Raw genomic sequence first — 25,792 nt, 5'->3', positions numbered from 1 at the left:
AGAGAGAATTGAGTTTACTGTTAGATAATTAGTCTGGTAGCAACTAGCTTCTCGAATAATTTACTTAAACATGACAGTTTCGAGATAGGGCGATAGTTTGAGCACTGGTGGTTATCACCTTTCTTGAGATTGGAACAACTTTAGCTATCTGTAACTGAGTTGGAAAGCAGCCTGTTATAAATGAATTGTTGATGATAACTTCAAGAAATGGGGAGATTATTTCTTTACATTCTTTAATAACTCTGATATCTATATCATCATGTCCAGGTGCTTTTTTCTTAAGATTAGTGATTATAGAGTTAATTTCATGACAGGTGGTTGGTGTTAGATAAAATGAGTATGGTACAGGTGGTGGTAAGTATCTTTCAAACGATGAGTGAGATTCTTGTATTTTTTGTGCAAGATTATCAGCGATGCTTGTAAAATAACTTATTCATTTGCAATTTCTTTGCTATTCGTTAGAACTTTATTTTGAGTTGAGAGAGAGAGAGAGAGAGAGAGAGAGAGAGAGAGAGAGAGAGAGAGAGAGAGAGAGAGAGAGAGAGAGAGAGAGAGAGAGAGAGAGAGAGAGAGAGAGAGAGAGAGAGAGAGAGAGAGAGAGAGAGAGAGAGAGAGTGTGTGTGTGTGTTTGCCGTTCATAATCAACGTTTACAGCACTACATAATACATCGTGACGTTAGGCAGGACAAACAGTTCAGTGCCGATAATAGAAACATGATTACAGGACGAGTTTGATTTTTTTATGCAATTTCACTCCAAAACAACTGTGTGAAATCAATAATGACCTCAGACACATTCCAGTTACAGGCGACGTGGCTTGCTTACATATAAATTGGTGTTCGTTTACTTGACCTCCCATCACCGCGAGGTTGTCACTGACTAGCTAGGCGGGAAAACAAAACCAGCGTGCTAGCATTTCTTCGTCCTCGTTTCTTTATCGCCTCCTCCTCCTCCTCCTCCTCCTCCTCCTCCTCCTGTTCCTCTCATGATGCCTTTTAACTCTCCACTCTCGCTTCTCCTCATTCTCAATATACAGAACAATCACTTCACTACCTCCACCTCCTCCTCCTCCACCTAATTTCATTACCTCCTCCTGTTCCTCTTTCACAATGCTGTAACTCCCACCTCCTCTTATCCACCAGAAGATGCAGCTGTAGCCGGACTGTTACCTGCACCCCGAGAGCCCTGACACACTCCCTGTCCAACTCTGCGGGGGTCGTTTATAGCCCATACAAGCACAGCGCGGGAAAACAATCGGTCCGCTCGCAGCCTGGCGTCTTAATCCCTATTACCACTACAGTTTTGATTTCCCCCTCACTTCCCTGGCCAGAGGAGCGACTTAGCGCTTGTCAACGCTAATTTGCAAAGAGAATTTGACGTCTGAGAATGGTGAGGAGAGTTATTAAATTATTAGGAAGGAGGAACAGGAGGAGGAGGAGGGGAAGGTATTGAAACTAGGAGGAAGAGGAAGGAGTAGTGAAATGATGGTTAGGTATGGATAGTTTTGTAGTTGGAGGAGCAGCAAGTGTTAAAGAGGAGAGTGGGAGGGAACTAAGGAACGAGGAGGAGGAGGAGGAGGAGGTAATTAGAAAACAAGGTCGAAGGAGGAGGAAGAGGTGAAGTGATAGTTACGTAGTTGGAGAAGGAGAGGGAAAGGGGGTTATTAGGATATTATAGAGAGGGAGTGGAAGGAGAGGGAGCGGGAGGAGGAAGTAGTGATAGTTATGAAGTTAAAGAGAAAAAAGAAAGGAGAAGGAGTAAGGGGGAATAACCGATCCTAAATGAAGGGGGAGGGGAGGGGGAGCGCAAGAGGGAGGAGAGGAGGAGAACTGTTGTCAGTCAAGGAGGAAACTTGGCCTGTGAAGGCTGTGGGGACGGTGTGGAGGCAGCGGAGACACTTGTCGTTCAGGTGACGGTGAGTGTCGTGCACTGTGGTTAAGTTATGGCTCTGAATCTGTGTTGAGGCTCGGGAGCGATGTTTTCAGGGTCAGGATGTGTTTTAATGCTAGTATGTGTGCATTGTTTACTTGTACCTAACTAGCCTAACTCACTCCAGCCATTTCTGGGGTCCACGTCCACCCAACAGCTTCCTCTTCTATACCTCCATTATAAGAATAATAATAGTCCGCCCAATGTTCATCCACCCAATCAGCTGCCATGTCGTTGATTACCTGCGTATTGTTTCTTTTCTCACCAGTCCAAATCATTGCACCTATTTTTAAGAGGTTTATTACAACATCCACCCACTAGCATCCCCTGATGTCCCTCCACTAGTGCCCCCACTTGTGCAATGCTATTCCTTTCCTGCTCTGTATAATCCACCAAGGCCTCACCTTAAGATTCCACCTCCACACTCTTAAAGAAGACTCGCAGTGTAGTAGTTTAGTCTGTCTATTTAGTATTTGATTTTGAACAATAACTGAAAAGTCAGAATGATTAAATCACAGATTCTGATGACTGATACCGATTGACTGATTGAGTCCGACTCGCCGTAAAAAAAATAAATAAATAAATCTGAACATGCCGCTCTGCAAATGTCGTCTTCGATAGCTTTCAAAGTACCGCAAAAAAGTACCGCAGGATTTTTTAGTGCGGTCCGCGGTAGTGCGGTATTTTCAGAAATTTTGCGGTAGTGCGGTATCTGGATCCGGATAATAATGTGCAGGGCACCTGTATGGTGCATAACACGCATATTTGTTGGCTGTTGGGGGGACAGGGGAGCCGAGTGTGCAGGGGAGGGAAGTGAATCAAGTGTAATTGTTAGTGTTAGTGTGTTGTGGTGACAAGTAAGTATGTATTTGTTTTTTGAATGAGTCTATTGTATCGCAGTCTAAAATCTGATGAGGGAGGCTGTTCCAGTCACGTATGGTGCGTGGAAAGTATGAGTGCTTGTATGCGTCAGTGTTAGTATGATATGTTTGGTATTTATGGATGTGTGTGTTACGAGTACGTTGACTGTTTGCCTTGTGTAGGTATGTTTGTGGGTCAGTGGCAATGTGAGTGTTTGTGATCTTGTACATAAGTGCAAGTCTGTGTGCTTGTCTGCGTATGTGAAGAGGGTCCATGTTTAACTGTTGTTTGATTCCAGGCGTTCGAGTGTAATTGTTTGTAATGAACCTAGCCGCCTTGGTGTTGATTTATTCTAACCTATCAATGTTTCTTTGTGTGTAAGGATCCCACACCGTGGAGCAGTATTCCAGTGTTGGTCTCATAAGTGTGTCATAAGCTATGTGTTTAATGTCAGGTGTGCAGTTATCTTAATTCCTCCTCAGGAACCCCAGTGTTCTGTTGGCTGTGGCACTGATATGGTCTATGTGGGTGTTGAATTTCAAGTTAGTTGAGAGATGGATGCCAAGGTACTTGTGTGTGTGAACTGATTCTAAATCTGAATTGTGGAGAGTGTAGGTGTGATGGATGGGGTTGTGCTCTCTGGTGAATCTTAAAAGTTTGCATTTGTCTAGTCGGAAGTGGAGCTGCCAGGTGCGCTCCCACCGCTCGAGGGCGTCCAAGTCGTTTTGTAGTAGTCTGCAGTCGTCAGTAGTCTTTACTGCTCTAAACAGTAAACTATCATCGGCAAATAGTCTAGTGGAAGAGTTAGGCGTTGACAGTGGAAGATCGTTAATGTACAGGAGGAAAAGAAGTGGGCCTAGAACGATGCCTTGTGGGACACCTGAAGAAACACGGACAGTGTCAGATGAAGATCCGTCAAGAAGAACACGTTGAGTCCTGTTAGTAAGAAATGCAGTGATCCAGTGAAGAATAGGTCCTGAAATACCGTAGTATTTTAATTTTATTGTCAATCTTTTGTTCGGGACTTTGTCGAAGGCTTTGGCAAAATCTAAAACAATAGTGTCAACTTGTTTATTGTCACGTCGGTCAAATAGTCTCGTAATCTCGTGGTATGTAGTAATGAGTTGCGATTCACATCAGCGTTTAGGTCGAAAGCCGTGTTGTGAGTCAGTAAGGATGTTGTTTGCGTCAAGGTGATTCATTATGTGTTTGTGTATATTATGTACTTTTTTTGTGATGTGGTACTACAGCACTAAGTACTGCACTTGCCCACCTCTTCTGCCTTCACACCCTACGCCCCTGGAGGCCCTATCACATGGATGGAAGAGTGCCTTTGGGGATGACTCACAGAGCTTTGCCAATTCATTCCTCTTCCTGTTTTGTCCCTGCTTTTTTCTGATTTTTTTTTTCTAGTTATTTCTTGGTTGAAGTTCTGTTTCGTATTTGACCGTTCACTTTGTACTTCCAGGTTACGGAAACGAGGACTTGCGCACTCCCTCCCCTTTAATTGCCATCATCAGGTTCCGAGTCGCCCTCCGTGAACGACTCCCTGATGGGGACAGAGCTGGGCGGAAACACAGCCGGCATCGGTGAGTGTGGATAATTTTACCCAGCACTAATTCTTACCTTTCTTATCCTTCTTCATTGTCTCATTATAAATATTAAAACTGTTCAGTATTTTCCTCTCCTCCACCAAGTGTTATTTTACCGAGCACTTCTTGTCTTTACTTTTATCCTTCTCCTTCTTTCTGGAAATGTCAACACCTCTGTCAAGTTCTAGTTTCCTTATTCCTTCTGTGAACTTATCTTTGAGTCTCCTGTTGAATATTTTACTGAGCACTTCTTGTCCTTTTATATCTTGTCTCAGAAATATTAGCACACTGCAGCACCTTCCACTCCTCCTACAAGTATTCTTTTCCTTACTCTTTCTGTCTTTCACTCCATCAGACGCCCTGGAGGGAGGACTATCATCGGAGCAGGGCTCGGTGATGTGTGGTGGTGGCACGGTGCGGCGGTGGTGCTGTGGTGGCTAGTGCTGGGCCTCCTCAGGGACCCCAGCGACGTGGCCTCCCCCCAGAACCTCACCCAGATCTTGAAGCATTTTTCAGAGCTCCTGGAGACACCGGTGAAAGTGGGACAGAGTGGTGGCAATAGTGTGTCTTGGGGTTATGTTCTTAAACCTTTCAGATTTAACATGGCTTTCATAGGACTTGTACGTAGGCATTTTCGAGGGCAGTTTTATGACCCTGGTGTTTAGCCTTTCTATAAAATGAACCTCAGTAACACTCATTAGATTCCGACCAATCTCTTTTACTGGCCTTTAGAAATCGATGACATGAGAGGCGGAAACGTCTGAAAATACTGGCATATATTTTTTTAGTCAAGCTAACTAACTCAATGACTAACTAGGATTCATCAAGTAGTATAGTTTTCTTTTTCTGTGTTGTTGACCTCCAGTTCCTCCCCAACAGCTGCGCAACAATTACCAGAGCATCTCCCTGGACACTCAAAGCAGCCCGGAGCCGCCAGAGCTCATCCTGGCCCACACACATGGTGGCTCCTTGCTGCTTCAGGGTGGGTGGGTGTTGTAGCTTTAAGTCTCTCATATATCTGGAGTTTTACACACACGCCTGTCTCCCTTCTTTATGTTTTGTCGTACCTTCAAGTCTCTCTCCTTCCTATAGATCCTTACACAAGATGAACATTTAATTTTTTTGCAACAGTCCGCCCCACAAGTTTATCTCTCTTCTTTATGCTGCAACATTTGGTAGCTCTACTGTGCACAAAACAGGCATTCCTTACATAATGTATCCCCCGCAAATCAACCGTCTTTCTGTTTCTAACCTTAACAGTTCCCCTTGTTGTGCACATAATTTTATTCATCCCCCGCAGTGCTATCACACACAAGCATTAACACGTCTGCTCCAGGCCCTGACGGTGCCCCCTGCCTGCCACCGGGGCAAGACCACGACACCCCGCTGCCCCGAGACATGCCCACCCACCTATACCGAGCATGGTTGCCAGAGTTGGCCTTAAAAGGCCAATTTGGCTTTTTTAGAGGTACAATGACCTTCAAAAATTTAGGTCCAGAGGCCAACCGTATTTTATACTTTGTTTGGCCTTTTTTTTAATGTTCAGCATATATCCTGCTGTTATTTAAAATATTATTAATGGCTCCCAAAGAAATAAAGATAATATGATGTTAGCGCAAAAAAACATGTGATTAAGAGCATCTAATGCACTTAATAATATAGACATCATTCGTTACGTGTTTGGTACCGGTCTTTGCGCACCCTTTGTCACGCGCTCCTCCGTCCCTTCCCTCTCCCTGCTCCTCTCAGGTTGTAAAGTTAAAAGTCCGTCGCGGCTGGCACGCGTCCTACGTATTGGGAAAGTTGAGCTTGGTTTCTAAAGGCGCTGAAAATTACATGAGCAGCTAATTTGTCATTCATCTAAACTGACATGGGTAAATGGAAAACTTCGTATAGTGATGGGAGAGCTTACCGAGAGGAGTGGGAGAAATTAAGACCATGGGTGGCTGATGTTATAGCAGGATATCAATGTATTATTATTATTATTATTATTATTTAGTATCACCACGAATTAGGCATACAATAGTCAATGGAAAAAAAACGACAGATAGATTACGCCACCTTATAGGAATGTCATCCGTCAGTGTTTACCGTCTCAGTTTTATATACAAAGCATTTCATCGTGCGTAGAGGTCACCTTGACATACGTGACCAATTGTAACAATTATTTTCCAACCTGTAACTCGTCACTCCCTCACAAGAGTCCGACTGATACACAACGGCAGTCGCTCTCGGTTCGGCTAGTGGACTAGGAGCCGCTTTCATGCAAACAGATAAGTCCGGCAAAAAGCATGTAATAGCGTTCGCCAGTCGAGTTCTAACAGCTCCGGAAAAGAACTATTCTGCTACCCACCTAGAGGTTCTTGCAATTGTGTGGGCTCTGAAGCATTTTCGAGACATAGTGTTGGGGTACATAATTGTGGTGTATACGGACCACGCGGCCATAACTGATCTTTTCAAGGGAAAAAAACCCACACGGTCGTCTGGCAAGATGGTTCTTAACGATCCAAGCATACAATGCGGAGATAAAATATATCACCGGGAAAACAAATGTGGTCGCAGATGCCTTATCTCGAAATATTCCGATAGGCGCGATTGCCACCTCAGAGGTCATCCACAACTTCACTTCACCTGAGCTACACACTGGTCAGCGAGACCACCCGGTGTGGAAGAGGTTAATTTACGCCCTCGAGTCGGGAGACGAAACAAACCTTCCTGAATTGCCAGTTCCCTTTTCACAATTCTTCCTATCAGAGGACAACCTCCTTTGTAGGTCATGGCCAACCAAACCTGTACCTATAGAACAGCTGGTCATCCCAGACAAATACGTCCCCGTGACGCTTAAGCTGGTCCATGACACACCCATTGCGGGTCACCCAGGAAGAGACAAGACGCTATCTGTCACCAGACGAAAATTCTACTGGCCCACATTACGGGTTGATGTAGAAAAACATGTCGCACATTGCATCGTTTGTGCTAAGCACAAGGGGTCCGTCAAAGGGCCAGCACCTATGTTGCAATACCCAGTACCAGAGGCGCCTTGGGATGTTATTAATATAGACTTATTACAGCTCCCCCAGAGCCAACATGGTTCGCGCTACTTATTGGTGTGCGTCGACCGGTTCTCTAGGTTTCTAGTTCTAGCGCCTCTCAAGGACAAGACAGCCACACGCGTGGCCCATGCCCTCGTGACTCACGTGTTGTGTCCACATTCGTCTCCTCGAATTCTTTTGAGTGACAATGGCACCGAGTTCAGGAGCTCAGTATTGAGCGAAACATGCGCTCAGTTTAACAACACGCAATCCTTCATCACTGCTTACCACCCAGCTGCTAATGGGTTGGCGGAGATGGCTAATAGGAAAATCTTACAGGTCCTCAGGCCTACCGTGAACGATCTCCACGATAACTGGGAGGATTGACTATCGCATATAGCCGCTTCCATAGATACGTCGGTAAACGACTCTACGACTCTACATCTTATATGGGGTGGAGAAACGTCTTCCGTATGACTTCCTAACAATCCCACAACAACCTCTCTACAACACGATAGATAGATCACACCACCTTATAGGAATGTCATCCGTCAGTGTTTACCATCTCAGTTTTATATACAAAGCATTTCATCGTGTGTAGAGGTCACCCTGACATACGTGACCAATTGTAACAATTATTTTCCAACCTGTAACTCGTCACTCCTTCACGAGAGTCCGACTGACACACAACGGCAGTCGCTCTCGCTCCGACGCCCCTTGTACATAATTATAGTCTAAGAATATATTCGCCTTAAGGAAGCTGAAGCCTTAATCAACGCCCTTTAAACGCCCCCCGGTACACCGTTACACTGAGTAACAGAGGTGGCTCTTGTTACTGTACACTTTATAATTGTACACTGAAAAAGTCCATGATAAGTATTTATTATGTGATCAAATATATTGCTTATATGGTGTAGTAAGGTTGGCCCTTTTCTGGCCGTTTCGAACAAAACTCTGGCCTCGTAATGACCGGGACATCTTGCAACCCTGCTACCGAGTCCTGCACCAGGGCCGTGTCAGGCAGCACCAGGTAATGGGCTGAAGCACCTTTCTGCAGAGTGGACTCGTGTTGTGCCTAATGATTGAAGGTGTAGTTGTAACTGTTTGGTGCCTGTTTTTAGTGACGTGTTGAAAAGTGTTACAAATTCTTATTCTCCAATTGTATGTCATTGCTGGAGTGTTAGTTTTCTCAGGGGCACGTCAATTACTTTGGCTAGATATGGTCTTAAGGACTATTTGAAGTGAGAAGGGTGAGGAGAATGTGAGCGGTAGTGATAGGTTTTGCAGCTGTCCCCTTCACCACCTTTACTGTGCCACATGGGCTGAGGGGAGGGATGGAATTGTTGTCGTTGATGATGACAATGATGTTTCCCGCAGGAGGTGATCAACGCGCTGGTGGCCGAGTGTGGGCCTGCAACTGGCTTCTTATCGCTGGGTCTGCTGGGGTCTTCAGTACCCACCCTGGACTCCATCTTGGCCACCAGCACCGCCACCACCTCCACCGATGCCAAAGTTGTGAGTCTTCAACTTCACCCACTAATGAAGGCCAGTCAGATTGAATTAGGCTCTGTTGGGAGTACTTCTACAACTGGCAAGTCACCTGAAGTGAAGTTACCCAAGCTTGAACTGCCAAAGTTTAAAGGAGATGTTACAGAATGGTAGTCCTTCTGGGATCAGTTTAGCTCTCACATAGATGACACAGAGATTCCAGTTATAAGCAAGTTTACTTGTCTGGTGTCTCTTTTTTTTTTTTTTTTTTTTTTTTTTACTTTGTTGCCTATTGCGCCGGTAGGCATCTTCCCGGTGGGGCCTGATGGTCGGCCCAAGGCTTCTTCCAGGTGGGGCCTGATGGTCGGCCCAGCCCGTTCTGGCGCAGGCGAGTGTTTATAGTGGCGCCATCTTGCATTGGCTCATGCTGCCCCCCGGAACTCGTTCTTGATTCGCTTGGACGGCTTCCTCTAGAGTCCGGGTTGATGGGTGGTCTTCTGGACAGCATGTGGGTAGTTTTAAACCACTCGGCGGTGACTGAAAAATCCGAGTGGTAGCGTGAGGATTCGAACCCGCGTCGTCCATCACGCGGCGAATGTGGGTCCAGTACGCTATCACTTCGGCCACCGCCTTTGTTAGAAGGAGAAGCTAAATCAGTAGTTCAAGGTCTCTCACAAACTAGTGCTAATTACAGTATTGCTTGTGATCTACTGAAGGAGAGATATAACAGGCCTGAGAGAATTATATATGCCCATGTACAGTCCCTTTTGAGTGGCCATGTCCCTGGGAAGGCCAAGGGACCCAAGTATGTGACTCAACTTTGGAGTCTCGGAGATGAGATACTGACACACATCAGAAGTTTAGAGGCCCTAGGTGTGTCAGGCAAGCAGTGTGAAATCTTCCTAACTCCCATTATCCTGTCCCGTCTACCCAATGAGATTCGTCTGGAGTGGGCTCGCAAGGGTGCTGGACATGAGAGTGACCTCGACTGGCTTCTGACGTTTATACGACAATAAATTGAAAGTATCGAGAAATCGGAGGCCTTCAAGGACGTCACCGCGGGTAAGAGGGAGAGTCTGTCTTCCCCTGAAGAGAAGAAAAATTGGCAGACGCGGGAGCCTAAGGGAAAGGTATCATCCGCAGCTGCATTACACACATCTATGGAAGGTGTGAAGCTCCTTTGTGGATTTTGCAACAAGAAACATGCTTCCGAGAGATGCTTTGAGACCCTGAGACCTAGTGGAAAAGAACGCGTTGAAAGAATTAAGACTGCTGGAATGTGTTTCAAGTGCTTAGGCAAAGGACACATTACTAGAGGGTGCTATGCCAAGTGTCAGAAATGTAGAGGATATCACCACCATCTCATTTGTGGTGTCAAGATAGATACTAGTAGAAGTGAACCTGATAATAGTAATGGAGAAGCAAGTAAGAGTCAGGCTACTAATTTTGCTGGAATTTCCTTGTCTAATATGTCAGTTAATAAGGAGACATGTACTATACTGCAAACTGCTCAGGTGAGAGTTACAGGAGCAAATGGCGTTCTTCATTGGGCAAAATTGTTGTTTGATAGTGGCTCTAGTAGGACATATGTCAGTAGTAGACTTGTTAAGAAATGCAAACCCACATGGAACTCCAGCAAACCCATTTCTTATTCAGTATTTGGGGGTAATAATTCCTCTAATATAAAGCAGTGCAACCTGTTTGATCTGAAGGTTCTTGATTGCAGTGATGCACCACACAAGTTAACAGCTGTAGAGATTCCAGTGATATGCCAACCCTTAGTGAGAACCACTGTGCCTGTAGGTATACTATACAAATTTGCTGTGCCTCTTGCAGATGACTATCAGAGTGATTCCTATATGGATATAGATATACTAGTGGGTCAGGATGCTTACTGGAAATACATAATGTCTAATGAGTCTGTGCAAGTGGGAGGCGTAGTGGCCCAAAGATCATTGTTTGGCTGGGTATTGTCAGGGGCTTGGAATGCTGACACTAGTTATAAGGTACCAGCAACCTCTCCACATATGTTATGTATTTCTAAAGTGTCTGAATATGATGTAAGCAAGTTTTGGGACTTAGAGACTATAGGGATACAGTCCAAGGAATCAGATCATAAGTTTGAGTCAGATGCTACCTTGCAAGAGTTTTCACAGAATGTTTCATATGCTAAAAGCAGATATGAAGTGTCAATACCTTGGAAAAGTGACTCCTTGAAAAGTGCCCTACTCAACAATGAGAAACTTGCTATGAAGAGACTAGATAAATTACATGCCAAACTAGATAAAGATGTTGAGTTGAAAACTGCATATTACAAGGTTTTTGAAGACTATGTGCAAGAAGGTATTGTTGAGGAAATCCCTAGTAATGAGATAGTCTGTGAGAATCCTACCTTTTATATGCCTCACCGCCCTGTGGTTAAAGAAACTAGTAACAGTACCAAGGTGAGACCTGTCTTTGATGCTTCAGCCAGTGGGTATAATGGAATTTCACTGAATGATTGTCTCTTGAAGGGTCCTTCACTCAACCCAGATTTAGTAGAAGTGATGATCAGGTTTAGAAGATGGCCTATTGCTCTTACTGCTGATGTTACCAAGGCTTTTCTACAGTTGTGTGTGAAAAGACGAGACAGAGATGTACACCGATTCTTGTTGAGGAGTATCCAAGTACTGAAGTAATACAAGAACTGAAAGAGGATACGTATGTAGATAACTGGCTGAGTGGTGCTGACAGTGTGGAGGAAGCTGCCTGCAAATTTAGAGAGGCTTGTGAGGTTTTGGCACATGCTGGCATGCCTCTGACTAAGTGGGGTTCAAACAGTAAATTAGTAGCTTCCATGTTTCTGGATAAAGTTGATCAAGTACATGAAGAAAAAGGTACTAAAGTGTTAGGCCTACTGTGGTGTAACACTTCTGATAAGTTTTCTTTTGAAGGATTAGAATTGAACACCCAGACTGAGTTGACATATACCTAAAGAAGCATGCTGAGTCTAATTGCCAAGATCTATGACCCTCTATGTCTTATCAATCCCTTTGTGATGTTTGGCAAAATACTTTTTCAAAATATTTGGAGGCTGGGTCCCCAGGGGGATGATACATTGCCTCAGGATGTGAAGCATAAATTTGAAAGATAGGTCCTGAGTGCAGCATCTCTCAGGGATTGGAGGATGGACAGATGTTATTTTCCTTTTCTTAAATGGAATAGCCTTACTGATGTAGAGCTTCATGCCTTTGGAGACGCTTCAGAGAAAGGTTACGGTGCCTGTGTATATATCCGTACCTGCTTACCTGATGGTGCCTACAGGGTTGCATTAGTCACTTCAAAGTCTAGAGTGGCACCTATTAAGACCATAACTCTGCCCAGATTGGAGCTGATGGGGGCTTTATTGTGTGCTAGATTAGTATGCTTTGTGAAGCATGCCCTCCATCTAAACATGAATGCCAAGGTATTTTGCTGTACTGATTCACAGATAACTCTAGCTTGGATCAAGGGTGACCCTGTGAAGTGGAAAATGTTTGTTGCAAACAGAGTCACAGAAATTCAAAGCCTAACTCCACCAAGTTCTTGGCATCACTGTCCTGGACATGAGAATCCAGCTGATTTAGTTTCTCGAGGTGTCTTAGGTGATCAGATTGTATCAAGTAAATTGTGGATGTGTGGACCATCTTGGCTAGCTGAATCTCTTGGTATCAGTATAAAGGAAACAGAATCAGTTTGTACAAATGAGGAGTACAAGACTACTGAGGCTCTAGCATGTGTAACTGTACACCCTACTCCACCTGTGTTTGAGTTTGAGAGGTGGGGTGACTTTAGTAAGGCTCAACGTGTTGTTGCTTGGGTGTTGAGGTATACACGTAATTGTATAACACCTGATAATAAGATTTCTGGTCCATTTTCAGCCAAGGAGTTGGATGATGCTAAGGTAAAGATGTTTTATCATGTACAGAGAGATATGTTTCCTCATGAGATTAAGGCTCTGCTAAGTGACAAGCCTCTTCCTAAGGTGTCAAAGTTGATTAATCTAGATCCCTTTCTAGATGATAAAGGTTTATTGAGAATCAGAGCTAGACTGTAAAATGCTGAATTGAGCTTTGACTGTAAACATCCAATAATAATTCCAAAATGTCACCTAGCAAAGCTACTGGTCAAGTTTCACCATCTATTACTTAAACATGCAGGTGTTTCTACCATTATATCTACCTTGAGAGAAAGTTTCTGGATTACAGGAATTAGAGGAATTACTAACACTGTGATCAAGGAATGTGTAAGATGCCAGAGACATGACTCCAGAGCTTGTAGCCAGCCAGTAGCCCCACTACCAGAACTGAGAGTTAAAGCTGCTCCACCATTTGCAGAGAATGGCCTGGATTTTGCTGGCCCTCTGTTTTGCTCTGATTTTCCTTCTAATAAATTTTACATTTTACTGTTCACCTGTGCTGTTCTCAGAGCTATACATTTAGAGCTCACTGACTCTGAGTGTTGAGGATTGCATGCTTGCCCTACGCAGATTCATTGCACGGAGAGGGCTACCTTCAGTGATGTACTCAGATAATGCCAAAACTTTTGTTGCTTGCAGTGGGCAAATACAGAAGGTTTATGGTCACATATCTCCACACTGGAAGTTTATAGTCCCCCGTTCTCCATGGTGGGGAGGATGGTGGGAACGTCTGATAAGATCTGTCAAGTCTGCCATGAGGAAAACTTTGTGTGTTAAGTATATTTCCAGATGTGAACTTGAGACTGTACTACATGAAATAGCAGCATGTGTAAACTCAAGACCTCTCACTTATGTTGGGGAGGACCCCAATAGTTATCCGCCTTTATCTCCCTCACATTTCCTCATTGGCAAAAATGCCAGTACTCACTCTGAGTTGGACCCCAAATCTTCCTGTATTTCCCCTCAAGATCTGAGGAATAGAGAACATTTGAGAAACCAGACTTTAGACAAATTTTGGAAGAGGTGGAGCTCAGATTATATTTCTAATTTGCCCCCAGTTGTTAAGGGTCTCACTTCAAAATGCATTATTAAAAAAGGTGACTTAGTCCTGGTGAAGGAGGACAACATTCCAAGGCTACAATGGCCCCTGGGTTTGGTTGTAGATATTTTCCCTGGTCAGGATGGTGTTCTCAGAAGTGTAAATGTGAAGACTTCCAGAGGAGTACTAAATAGGGCAGTTCAGAAGTTACATAACTTGGAAGTATCTAGCCATGAGTATTTTGATGTTAAAGAGACAGTCCAAGATTTACTTGAAGTTGATGCAGCTGTCCAGGAGTCCTCAGATTCAAGTCCACTTCCTGAGACAGCTGCTGAGACTCGTACTCGCTCTGGTAGGTCTGTTAAAGTTCCTAGAAAACTTGACTTGTAACTTCAGTTGAAGTTCAAGTTGACGGACTAGTTTCTGAGGCTGTGAATTGTATTTCGTAAGTGATATGTATGAATAATTTAAGGTTAATGCTTTATACTCAGGAATACAGTTGTCATATGTAATAGGAGTGCTAGACTCCTATGGTGAGGAGTATGTTGAAGTTAGTGAAGAAGTTATTTAAGTCTCCCATGAAAGTACAGTTTCCTTAATTACTCCTCCACATATTTTTATAAATCCAGCAGTTTAAGCTGAAATTACTGAATCCATTATTTTCCTTTATTATAATTAATTTAATTTAGCTTCTGTAAATCAAGTTTGTATTCTTAGTTGAACTGAGATAGGTATATATTTGCCTTTTTCGGGTTTTGTCTGTACAAGTTCCTGTCGTTGAAAATAAACACGTCTTAGCAAGAAGAGCGAGACCAAGCCGCCACCAGCCTGTCTCTACCCTCCGTTCACATCCAGATCTTAGCCACGGTGTTGATAATTTCAACACCTACAGGGTCAGATTAGTGTAGTCGAGCCTTTCATTAGCATAGTTATAACACCTCCAAGCCTCTCAGCAGCACATGACACCTTCTAATTTCCTGGCACTGAGCTTGAGAGTGCCACCTTCCTCAACCTTCTCCTTCCTACAGAGTTAGATTTGTGCAGTCCACCCTTTCACTTGCATAGCTATAACAGCTCCAATACTCTCTGCAGCACATGACACCTTCTGATTCCTTAACACTGAGCCAGAGAGTGCCACCTACCTACAGTGCCATATGAGTGTAGTCCAGCCTTTCACTAGCATAGTTATAACAACTCAAATGCTCTCTGCAGCTCATGACACCGGATTTCCTTGCAATGAGTCAGAGAGTGCCACCTTCCTACTGCTGCACCCTCCTACAGGGCCAGATTAGTGCAGTCCAGCCTTTCACTAGCATATTTATAACACCTCCAAGCCTCTCTACAGCATATGGCTCCTTCTGATTCCCTACCATAAAGCATGAGAGTGCCACCTTACTACACCTTCACCTTCTTACAGGGTCAGATTAGTGCAGTTCTGCCTTCCACTAGTTTAGTTATAACACCACCAAGCCTCTCTGCATCAAATGGCACTTTTTGATTCCCAAGCACAGAGCTTGAAAGTGCCACCTTCCTACACCTTCACCTTTCCACATGGACAGATTAGTACAGTTCAGCCTTTCACTAGCCTGGTCAAACTCTTTCGCCTCTGCCTGTCAACATCTACCTTTCCTTCTTGGTGGAAGTATGCTTTCATACAGCCTGTGCCTAAGAAGGGTGACTGCTCCAATCCCTCAAACTACCGTCCTATAGCTTTACTTTCTTGTCTATCTAAAGCTTTTGAATCAATCCTTAACCGGAAGATTCAATAGCACCTTTCCACTTCTGACCTTCTATCTGATCGCCAGTACGGGTTTCGCAAGGGGCGTTCTACTGGTGATCTCCTAGCCTTCTTAACTGTCTCTTGGTCATCCTCTCTTAGCCGTTTCGGTGAAACTTTTGTTATTGCGCTGGACATATCAAAAGCTTTTGATAGGGTCTGGCACAAATCTTTGCTTTCCAAACTACCCTCCTACGGTTTCTATCCTTCTCTCTGTACCTTTATCTCCAGTTTCCTTTCTGACAGTTCTATTTCTGCCGTGGTAGACGGTCACTGTTCTTCCCCTAAATCTATTAACAGTGGTGTCCCACAGGGTTCTCTCCTATCTCTCACTCTTTTTCTGTTGTTCATTGATGATCTTCTTTCCAAAACGAACTGTCCTTTCCATTCCTACGCCGATGATTCCACTCTGCATTACTCAACTTCTTTTAATAGAAGACCCACCCTACAGGAACTTAACGACTCAAGGCTGGAGGCTGCAGAACGCCTAGGCTCAGACCTTACTATTATTTCCGATTGGGGCAAGAAGAACCTGGTGTCCTTCAACGCCTCAAAAACACAGTTTCTCCACCTATCCACTCGACACAATCTTCCAAACAACTATCCCCTATTCTTTGACAACACCCAGCTATCACCATCCTCAACACTAAACATCCTCGGTCTATCCTTAACTCAAAATCTCAACTGGAAACATCATATCTCATCTTTTACTAAATCAGCTTCCTCGAGGCTGGGCGTTATGTACCGTCTCCGCCAGTTCTTCTCCCCTGCACAGTTGCTGTCCATATACAGGGGCCTTGTCCGCCCTCGTATGGAGTACGCATCTCATGTGTGGGGAGGCTCCACTCACACAGTTCTTCTGGACAGAGTGGAGGCTAAGGCTCTTCGTCTCATCAGCTCTCCTCCTCATACTGATAGTCTTCTACCTCTTAAATTCCGCCGCAATGTTGCCTCTCTTTCTATCTTCTATCGATATTTCCACGCTGACTGCTCTTCTGAACTTGCTAACTGCATGCCTCCCCCCCCTCCCGCGGCCCCGCTGCACTCGACTTTCTACTCATGCTCATCCCTATACTGTCCAAACCCCTTATGCAAGAGTTAACCAGCATCTTCACTCTTTCATCCCTCACGCTGATAAACTCTAGAACAATCTTCCTTCATCTGTATTTCCTCCTGCCTACGACTTGAACTCTTTCAAGAGAAGGGTATCAGGACATCTCTCCTCCCGTATTTGATCTTGCTTTCGGCCACCTCTTTTGTTTCTTTTTTTAGGAGCAGCGAGTACCGGGCTTTTATTTATTATTGTTTTCTTTTTTGTGTGCCCTTGAGCTGCCTCCTTTGTTGAAAAAAAAAATAGTTAAAACGTCTCCACGCCTCTCTGCAGCACATGACACCTTCTGATTCCCTAGCACTGAGCTTGTGAGTGCCACCTTCCTACACCTTCACCTTCCTCCAGGGTCAGACTAGTGCAATCCAGCCTTTCATTAGCATGGATATAACACCTCCAAGCCTCTTTGCAGCACAAGACACCTTCTAATTCCTTAAAACTGAGACAGAGGGTGCCACCTACCTAGAGAGCCAGATGAGTGTAGTCCATAATTATAACAACTCTAAGGCTCTCTGCAGCACATGACACCTCATGATTCCCAAGCACAAAGCTTGAGAGTGCCACCATCCTACACCTCACCTTCCTACTGGGTCAGATTAGTCAGTTCAGCATTTCACTAGCATAGTTATAACACCTCGAAGCTTCTCTGCAGTACATGACACCTTCTGATTCCCTTGCACTGAGCCAGAGAGTGACACCTTCCTACAGGGTCAAAATAGTGCAATCGAGCCTTCACTAGCATATTTGTAACACCTCCAAGCCTCTCTGCAGCACATGACACCTTCTGATTCCCTTGCACTGAGACAGATAATGTCACCTTCCTACAGGGTCAGAATAGTGCAGTCCAGCCTTCCACTAGCATAGTTATAACACCTCCAAGCCACTCTGCAGCACATGACACCTTCTGATTCCCTAGCACTGAGACATAAAATGCCACCTTCCTACACCTTAACCTACCTACAGGGTCAGATTAGTGTAGTCCAGCCTTTCGCTGACATAGTTATAACACCTCTAAGCCTCTGTGCAGCACATGACACCTTCCGTTTCCTTAGCACTGAGTCAGAGAGTGCCACCTTCCTACACCTTCACCTTCCTACAGGGTCTGATTAATGCAGTCCAGTCTTTCACTATCATAGCTATAACACCTCCAAACCTCTCTGCAGCATATGCCACCTTCTGATTCCCTAGCACTGATCCTGAGAGTGCCACCTTCCTAAAGCTTCTCCTTCCTACAAGGTCAGATTAGTGCAGTCAAGCCTTTCAATAGCATAGTTATAACACCTCCAAGCCACTCTGCAGCACATGGCACCTTCTGATTTCCTAGCACTGAGCCTGAGAGTGAGTTCGAGTCCCAACCTGGGCAGTCAGCTTGGAGCTCACCCAGCTGCTCATCTTCTCTTGCGGGCTGGTCGATAAATGAGTACCTGGGCAAACCTGGGGAAGGTAAACTGTGGTAACCTGGATGTTACGCTGTCCCTGTGTCCCGGGGTGATGGGCTCCTCCCTCCAATAGCTTTACCATTATTTTGGTTATAAGCACCTCACGCTTGGAGCAGCCTAGGCAACTGTTTATATTGCCGCTGCCTTCCCTGCCAATTGACGCAGGCAACTGTTTAATTGCCCCCAGTCCGCCTCCCCGAGCTTCGCTTGATCTCTTGAGAGAGATTCGCTGGAGTCTGATTGATGGGTAATGATGAAGACAGCATGTGGGTAGTCTTTGGCCCCTCAAAACACTAAAGTGAACTAAAGAATAGCTATTAAAAGGGACGAAAATCATCATCTATAAGAAGTTGTAGTAGAGGAGATATTTGAAACATATACCCCTATTTTTCAAAGAATTACTTCACATACATTCATGGATCCACAGGGTTTTCTGATACTTTCATTTGAAGCTGCTGTCATTTTTCTTTGTGGAATTTCAGTGATGACTTGTCTAAAACGTGATGTTATCTGATTAGACTGTTAAGAGACTAGACAGTTGTGTGTAGGCCACAGTGGCTGGCGGGTTGTGGATGAAGACTACACAGAGTTGGTGTGGTGCTCGCCAGTGGCGGTATGGGTGTGGATGGTCAGTCTTAAGACTGGCTCAAACACCCAACCAGGCTATTTATCATGATAGAATATGATTCAAGACTACTCCAACATGTGTTTGAAACCAATGTAGAGAATATTGAGGTTTATATTCATTTGATCATTTTCATTTATAAAAAAAATTAAAAAAATTGAAACCCAGACAGTACCACCTTCCTACACCTTCATTTTCCTACAGGGTCATATTAGTGCAGTCCAGCCTTTCACTAGCATAGTTATGACACCTCCAAGCCTCTCTGCAGCACATGACATCTGATTCCCTAGCATAGAGCCAGAGAATGCCATCTTCCTACACCTTCACATTCCTACAGGGTCAGATTAGTGCAATCCAGCATTTCACTAGCATAGTTATAATACATCTAAGCCTCTCTGCAGCACATGACACCTGATTCCCTAGCACAGAGCCAGAGAGTGCCACCTTCCTAAATCATCACCTTCCTACAGGGTCAGATTAGTGCAGTCCAACTTTTACCTAGCATAGTTATAACACCTCCAAGCCTCTCTGCAGCACATGACACCTTCTGATTCCCAAGCACTGAGCCAAAGAGTCCCACCTTCCTACACCTTCACCTTCCTACAGGTTCAGATTAGTGCAGTTATTAGATTTATTAGAGTTATTATAGCTCACAAACAACGACAGACACCACCCCCGGGCACACAGACATAACAACATACACTACCGTCGCGCACACACACACAACAACAAACACCACCGCCGGGCACACACACACACAACAACAGACACCACCGCCGGGCACACACACACACAACAACAGACACCACCGCCGGGCACACACACACAACAACAGACACCACCGCCGGGCACACACACACAACAACAGACACCACCGCCACACACACACACAACAACACACACCACCGCCGGGCACACACACACACAACAACAGACACCACCGCCAAGAACACACACACAACAACAGACACCACCGCCGGGCACACACACACACACAACAGTCACCACCGTCGGGCACACACACACACACCACCACCGACACCACCGCCGTGCACACACCCACAACCACCGACACCACCGCCGGGCACACACACACACACAACAACACACACCACCGCCGGGCACACACACACACAAAAACAGACACCACCGCCGGGCTCACACACACACAACAACAGACACCACCGCCAGGCACACACACACACAACAACAGACACCACCGCCGGGCACACACACACACACAACAACAGACACCACCGCCGGGCACACACACACAGCAACAAACACCACCGCCACACACACACAACAACAGACACCACCGCCGGGCACACAGACACACAACAACAGACACCACCGCCGGGCACACACACACACACAACAACGGACACCACCGCCGGGCACACACACACAACAACAGACACCACCGCCGGGCACACACACACAACAACAGACACCACCGCCGGGCACACACACACAACAACAGACACCACCGCCGGGTACACACACACAACAACAGACACCACCGCCGGGCACACACACACAACAACAGACACCACCGCCGGGCACACACACACACAACAACAGACACCACCGCCAGGCACACACACACACAACAACAGACACCACCGCCGGGCACACACACACACAACAACAGACACCATTGCCGGCACACACACATACAGCAACAGACACCACCGCCGGGCACACACACACACAACAACAGACACCACCGCTGGCAACACACACACAACCACAGACGCCTCCGTTGGGCACCCACACACACAACAACAGACACAACCGCCAGGCACACACACACACAACAACAGACACCACCGCCAGGCACACACACAACAACAGACACCACCGCCGGGCACACACACACACAACAACAAACACCACCGCCGGGCACACACACACACAACAACGGACACCACCGCCGGGCACACACACACAACAACAGACACCACCGCCGGGCACACACACACAACAACAAACACCACTGGAATGCACACACACACAACAACAAACACCACCGCCGGGCACACACACACAACAACAGACACCACCGCCGGGCACACACACACACAACAACAACCACCACCGCCGGGCACACACACACACACAACAACAGACACCACCCCCGGGCACACACACACACACACACACACACAACAACAGACACCACCGCCGGGCACACACACACAACAACAGACACCACCGCCAAGCACACTCACGCTGCTTCTTCCGTCGCCGCTTCTACTCCTTCTGCTGGTGCTTTTTTTCTTTCTTCCGCCAAATCTGATTCGTCGTCATTTACTGCTTTTGCTTATTCTGCCGTCGCTTCTTATTCCGTTTTCATCATTTCTTAATTCTCGTATTTTCTTATACTTTCCTTTCTTCGGTGTATTTTTTCTTAATTTTCTGTTTCCTTGTGTTGTGTAGGCTACCTATATCGCCTTATGTCAGTGCTGTATGCTGCTCAGGATGAGTCTCCTTCACCCCAGAGAAGTCAGCAACCCTACCCAACATACAACACCAAATGCCCTAACGTTTGCCTTGATTATTTTCCTTTTCTTTAAGTGTTTGTATCACTTCTTAATTCTTTTGTATATTTTTTTTTGTGTCGTCGTTTCTTCTGTTTATTTTGTTGTATCTTCGTTTCTTCTGTATATTTTTTATACCGTTTTTTTCTTTTTTTGTATCGCCGTTTCTTCTGTGTATTTGTTATTTGTATCGTCGTTTCCTCGGTATATTTTTCTTTATAGCGTTTTTATTTGTATCGTCGTTTCTTCTGTATATTTTTCTTTATACCGTTTTTTTTTCTATTTTTCGTATCGTTGTTTCTTTGGTGTATTTGTCTTTGTACAGTTTCTTCGGTATATTTATAAATGTGGTTTTCGTATCGTCTTTTCTTCTCTGCATATTTCTGTGTATCGTCGTTTCTTCTGTGTATATTTCTGTGTATCGTCGTTTCTTCTGTGCATATTTCTGTGTATCGTCGTTTCTTCTGTGTATATTTCTGTGTATCGTCGTTTCTTCTGTGCATATTTCTGTGTATCGTCGTTTCTTCTGTGCATATTTCTGTGTATCGTCGTTTCTTCTGTGCATATTTCTGTGTATCGTCGTTTCTTCTGTGCATATTTCTGTGTATCGTCCTTTCCTCTGTGCATATTTCTGTGTATCGTCGTTTCTTCTGTGCATATTTTTTTTGTATCGTCCTTTCCTCTGTGCATATTTCTGTGTATCGTCGTTTCTTCTGTGCATATTTCTGTGTATCGTCGTTTCTTCTGTGCATAATTCTTCGTATCGTCGTTTCTTCTGTGCATATTTCTGTGTATCGTCCTTTCCTCTGTGCATAATTCTTCGTATCGTCGTTTCTTCTGTGCATATTTCTGTGTATCGTCGTTTCTTCTGTGCATATTTCTGTGTATCGTCGTTTCTTCTGTTTATATTTCTGTGTATCGTCGTTTCTTCTGTGCATATTTCTGTGTATCGTCGTTTCTTCTGTGTATATTTCTGTGTATCGTCGTTTCTTCTGTGTATATTTCTGTGTATCGTCGTTTCTTCTGTGCATATTTCTGTGTATCGTCGTTTCTTCTGTGCATATTTCTGTGTATCGTCGTTTCTTCTGTGCATATTTCTGTGTATCGTCGTTTCTTCTGTGCATAATTCTTCGTATCGTCGTTTCTTCTGTGCATATTTCTGTATATCGTCGTTTCTTCTGTGCATATTTCTGCGTATCGTCGTTTCTTCTGTGCATATTTCTGTGTATCGTCGTTTCTTCTGTGCATAATTCTTCGTATCGTCGTTTCTTCTGTGCATATTTCTGTGTATCGTCGTTTCTTCTGTGCATAATTCTTCGTATCGTCGTTTCTTCTGTGCATATTTCTGTGTATCGTCGTTTCTTCTGTGCATATTTCTGTGTATCGTCGTCTCTTTCGTATATTTTCCTGTATACCGTTTCTTCGTTGTATTTTTCTTTGTGTCTTTTTTTTGGTGTATTTTTCTGTAGTATCGTTTCTTAGGTATTTTTTTCTCTGGATCGTTCATTTGGTGTATTTTCTTTGTATTGTTGTTTCATCGGTATATATTTCTTTACACCGTTTCTTCAGTGTATTATTCTTTGTATCTTTTCTTCGGTGTATGTTTCTTTCTTTGATTTATTTGTTTTGTTTCTTCGGTGTATTTTTTTTTTGTATCCTTTCAGCGGTGTATTTTTTGTATCGTCGTTTCTTCAGTGTATTTTTATTTGTAACGTCGTTTCTTCGATATATTTTTCTTTATGCCGTTTCTTCGATGTATTTTCCTTTGTATCTATTTTTTTTGGTGTATTTTTTGTGTAGTATCGTTTCTTAGGTAAATGTTTATATGGAACGTTCCTTTGGTGTATTTTTCTTTGCTATCGTCCTTCGATGTTATTATTATATTTTTTTTTTAGTTCCTTGTGTTGTGAAGGCTAGCTATATCGCCTTATCTCGGTGCTGTATGCTGCTCAGGATGAGTCTCCTTCACCCCAGATAAGTCAGCAACCCTACCCAAAATACAACACTAAAGGCCTTAACGCTTGCCATGATTCTTTTCCTTTTCTTCAAATGTTTATATCACTTCTTAATTAACGATTTTTTTTAACAATATCCTTTTTCGATGTATTCTTCTTTGTTCGTTGATTCGGTGTATTTTCCTTTGTATCGTTTCTTTGGTGTATTTTTTCTTACTACCGTTTATGAATTTTCTTTATATCGCCGTTTCTTCGGCATCTTTTTCTTCATACCGTTTTTTCTACGTATTTTTTGTACTGTCGTTACTTCTGTGTATTTTTCTTTGTATCGTCGTTTCTTCTGTATATTTTTCTTTATACCGTTTCTTTGGTGCATTTTTCTTTGTATCGTTTTTGGTGTATTTTTATGTAGTATCGTTTCTCCGGTAAAGTTTTCTCTGGACCGTTCATTTGGTGTACGGTATTTTTCTTTTTATCGTCGTCTCATCGGTATATTTTTCTTTATACCGTTTCTTCAGTGTGTTGTTCTTTGTATCGCTTCTTAGGTGTGATTTTCTGTAGTATTCGGTGTATTTTTCTTTGCTATCCTTCCTTCGGTGTTATTTTTCTTTACTTTCCGTGTCCTTGTGTTGTGAAGGCTTGCTATATCGCCTTATCTCGGTGCTGTATGCTGCTCAAGATGAGTCTCCTTCACCCCACAGAAGTCAGCAACCCTACCCAACATACAACACCAAAAGCCTTAACGCTTGCCTTGATTTTTTTTTTTTTCTCTTTCTTGATGTGTTCCTATCACTTCTTAATTCCCGATTATTTATAACAATATCGTTGTATCGTCGTTTCTTTGGTGTATTTTTCTTTGTATCGTTTCTTCGGTGTATTTTTCTTTGTATCGTTTCTTTGGTGTATTTTTCTTTGTATCGTTTCTTCGGTGTATTTTTCTTTGTATCGTTTCTTCGGTGTATTTTTCTTTGTATCGTTTCTTCGATGTATTTTTCCTTTGTATCGTTTCTTCGATGTATTTTTCTTTGTATCGTTTCTTCGATGTATTTTTCTTTGTACCGTTTCTTCGGTGTATTTTTCTTTGTATCTTTTCTTTGGTGAATTTTTGTGTATCGTTTCTTTGGTGTTTTTTTATCAGTAATATCATTTCTTCGGTGTATTTTTATCGTCGTTTCTTCGGTGTTTTTTTTCTTTATACCGTTTTATCTCTGTATTTTTTTTTTTGTATCGTCGTTCCATCGGTATATTTTTTTATACTTTTTCTTCGGTGTATTTTTATGTATTATCGTTTCTTAGGTAAATTTTTCTCTGGATCGTTCATTTGATGTATTTTTATTTTCATCGTCGTTTCATCGGTATATTTTTCTTTATACCGTTTCTTCAGTGTGTTGTTCTTTGTCGCGTTTCCTCGGTGTATATTTCTCTGTATCGTTTCTTAGATGTATTTTTCTGTAGTATTTTTTCTTCGGTGTATTTTCTTTGCTATCCTTTCTTCGGTGTTATTTTTCTTTACTTTCCGTTTCCTTGTGTTGTGAAGGCTTGCTATATCGCCTTATCTCGGTGCTGTATGCTGCTCAGGATGAGTCTCCTTCACCCCAGAGAAGTCAGCAACCCTACCCAACATACAACACCAAAGGCCTTAACACTTGCCTTGATTATTTTTCCCTTTCTTGATGGGTTTATATCGTTGTTTTATATCGTTGCTTCATCGGCAGATATTTCTTAGACCGTTTATTTCGTGTTATTTTCTTTGTATCGTCGTTTCTTAGGGGTATTTTTTTCTTTTTACCATTTCTTCGGTGAGTTGTTCTTTGTGTCGTTTCTTTGGTATATTTTTCTGTCGTATCGTTTCTTAGGTGTATTTTTTCTTAATTTCCCGTTTCCCTGTGTTGTGTAGGCTTGCTATACCGCCTTATCTTGATGCTGTATGCTGCTCAGGATGAGTCTCCTTCACCCCAGAGAAGTCAGCAACCCTACCCAACATACAACACCAAAGGCCTTAACGCTTGCCTTGATTTTTTCTCCTTTTCTTTAAGTGTTTATATCACTTCTTAATTAACGATTTTTTTAACAATATCGTTTTTACGGTGTATTTTTCTTTGTTCGTTTATTCGGTGTATTTTTCTTTGTATCGTTACTTTGGTGTATTTTTCTTAGTACCGTTTGTGAGTTTTCTTTCAATTGTTGCTTCTTCGGTATATATCTTTTTCTTTATACCGTTTTATTCATGTTTTTTTTGTATCGTCGTTTCTTCAGTGTATTTTTGTTTGTATCGTTTCATCGCTGTTGTTTTCTTTGTATCGTTTTTTTGCTATATGTTTATTTGTATCGTCGTTTCTCCCGTATATTTTTCTTTTTACCGTTTTTTTTTGTTTTTCGTTTAATTGTCGTTTCTTCGGTGTATTGTTCTTTGTATCGCTTCTTCGGTGTATTTTTCTTTGCTGTCCATTCTTCGGTGTTATTTTTC

The 25,792-nt window shown here is 43.5% G+C and overlaps 1 protein-coding gene across 1 annotated transcript; it reads left to right on the top strand.

The window, feature by feature from the left end:
- The first annotated feature begins 259 nt into the window (after positions 1-259).
- On the top strand, positions 260-6,303 carry LOC126993106 (ral GTPase-activating protein subunit alpha-2-like). Its single transcript, XM_050851942.1, has 6 exons — positions 260-267; positions 1,890-1,915; positions 4,259-4,379; positions 4,738-4,921; positions 5,262-5,364; positions 5,719-6,303. Exons 1-6 carry the CDS (start codon positions 260-262, stop codon positions 5,919-5,921), a joined length of 645 nt encoding a protein of 214 aa, XP_050707899.1. The 3' UTR covers positions 5,922-6,303.
- The last annotated feature ends 19,489 nt before the right edge of the window (positions 6,304-25,792 follow it).

Source organism: Eriocheir sinensis, unplaced genomic scaffold (assembly GCF_024679095.1).
Source record: "Eriocheir sinensis breed Jianghai 21 unplaced genomic scaffold, ASM2467909v1 Scaffold560, whole genome shotgun sequence".
NCBI lineage: Eukaryota > Metazoa > Arthropoda > Malacostraca > Decapoda > Varunidae > Eriocheir > Eriocheir sinensis.
The sequence above is the reverse complement of the archived record's forward strand: the minus strand, read 5'-3'. Positions and strand labels throughout refer to the sequence as shown.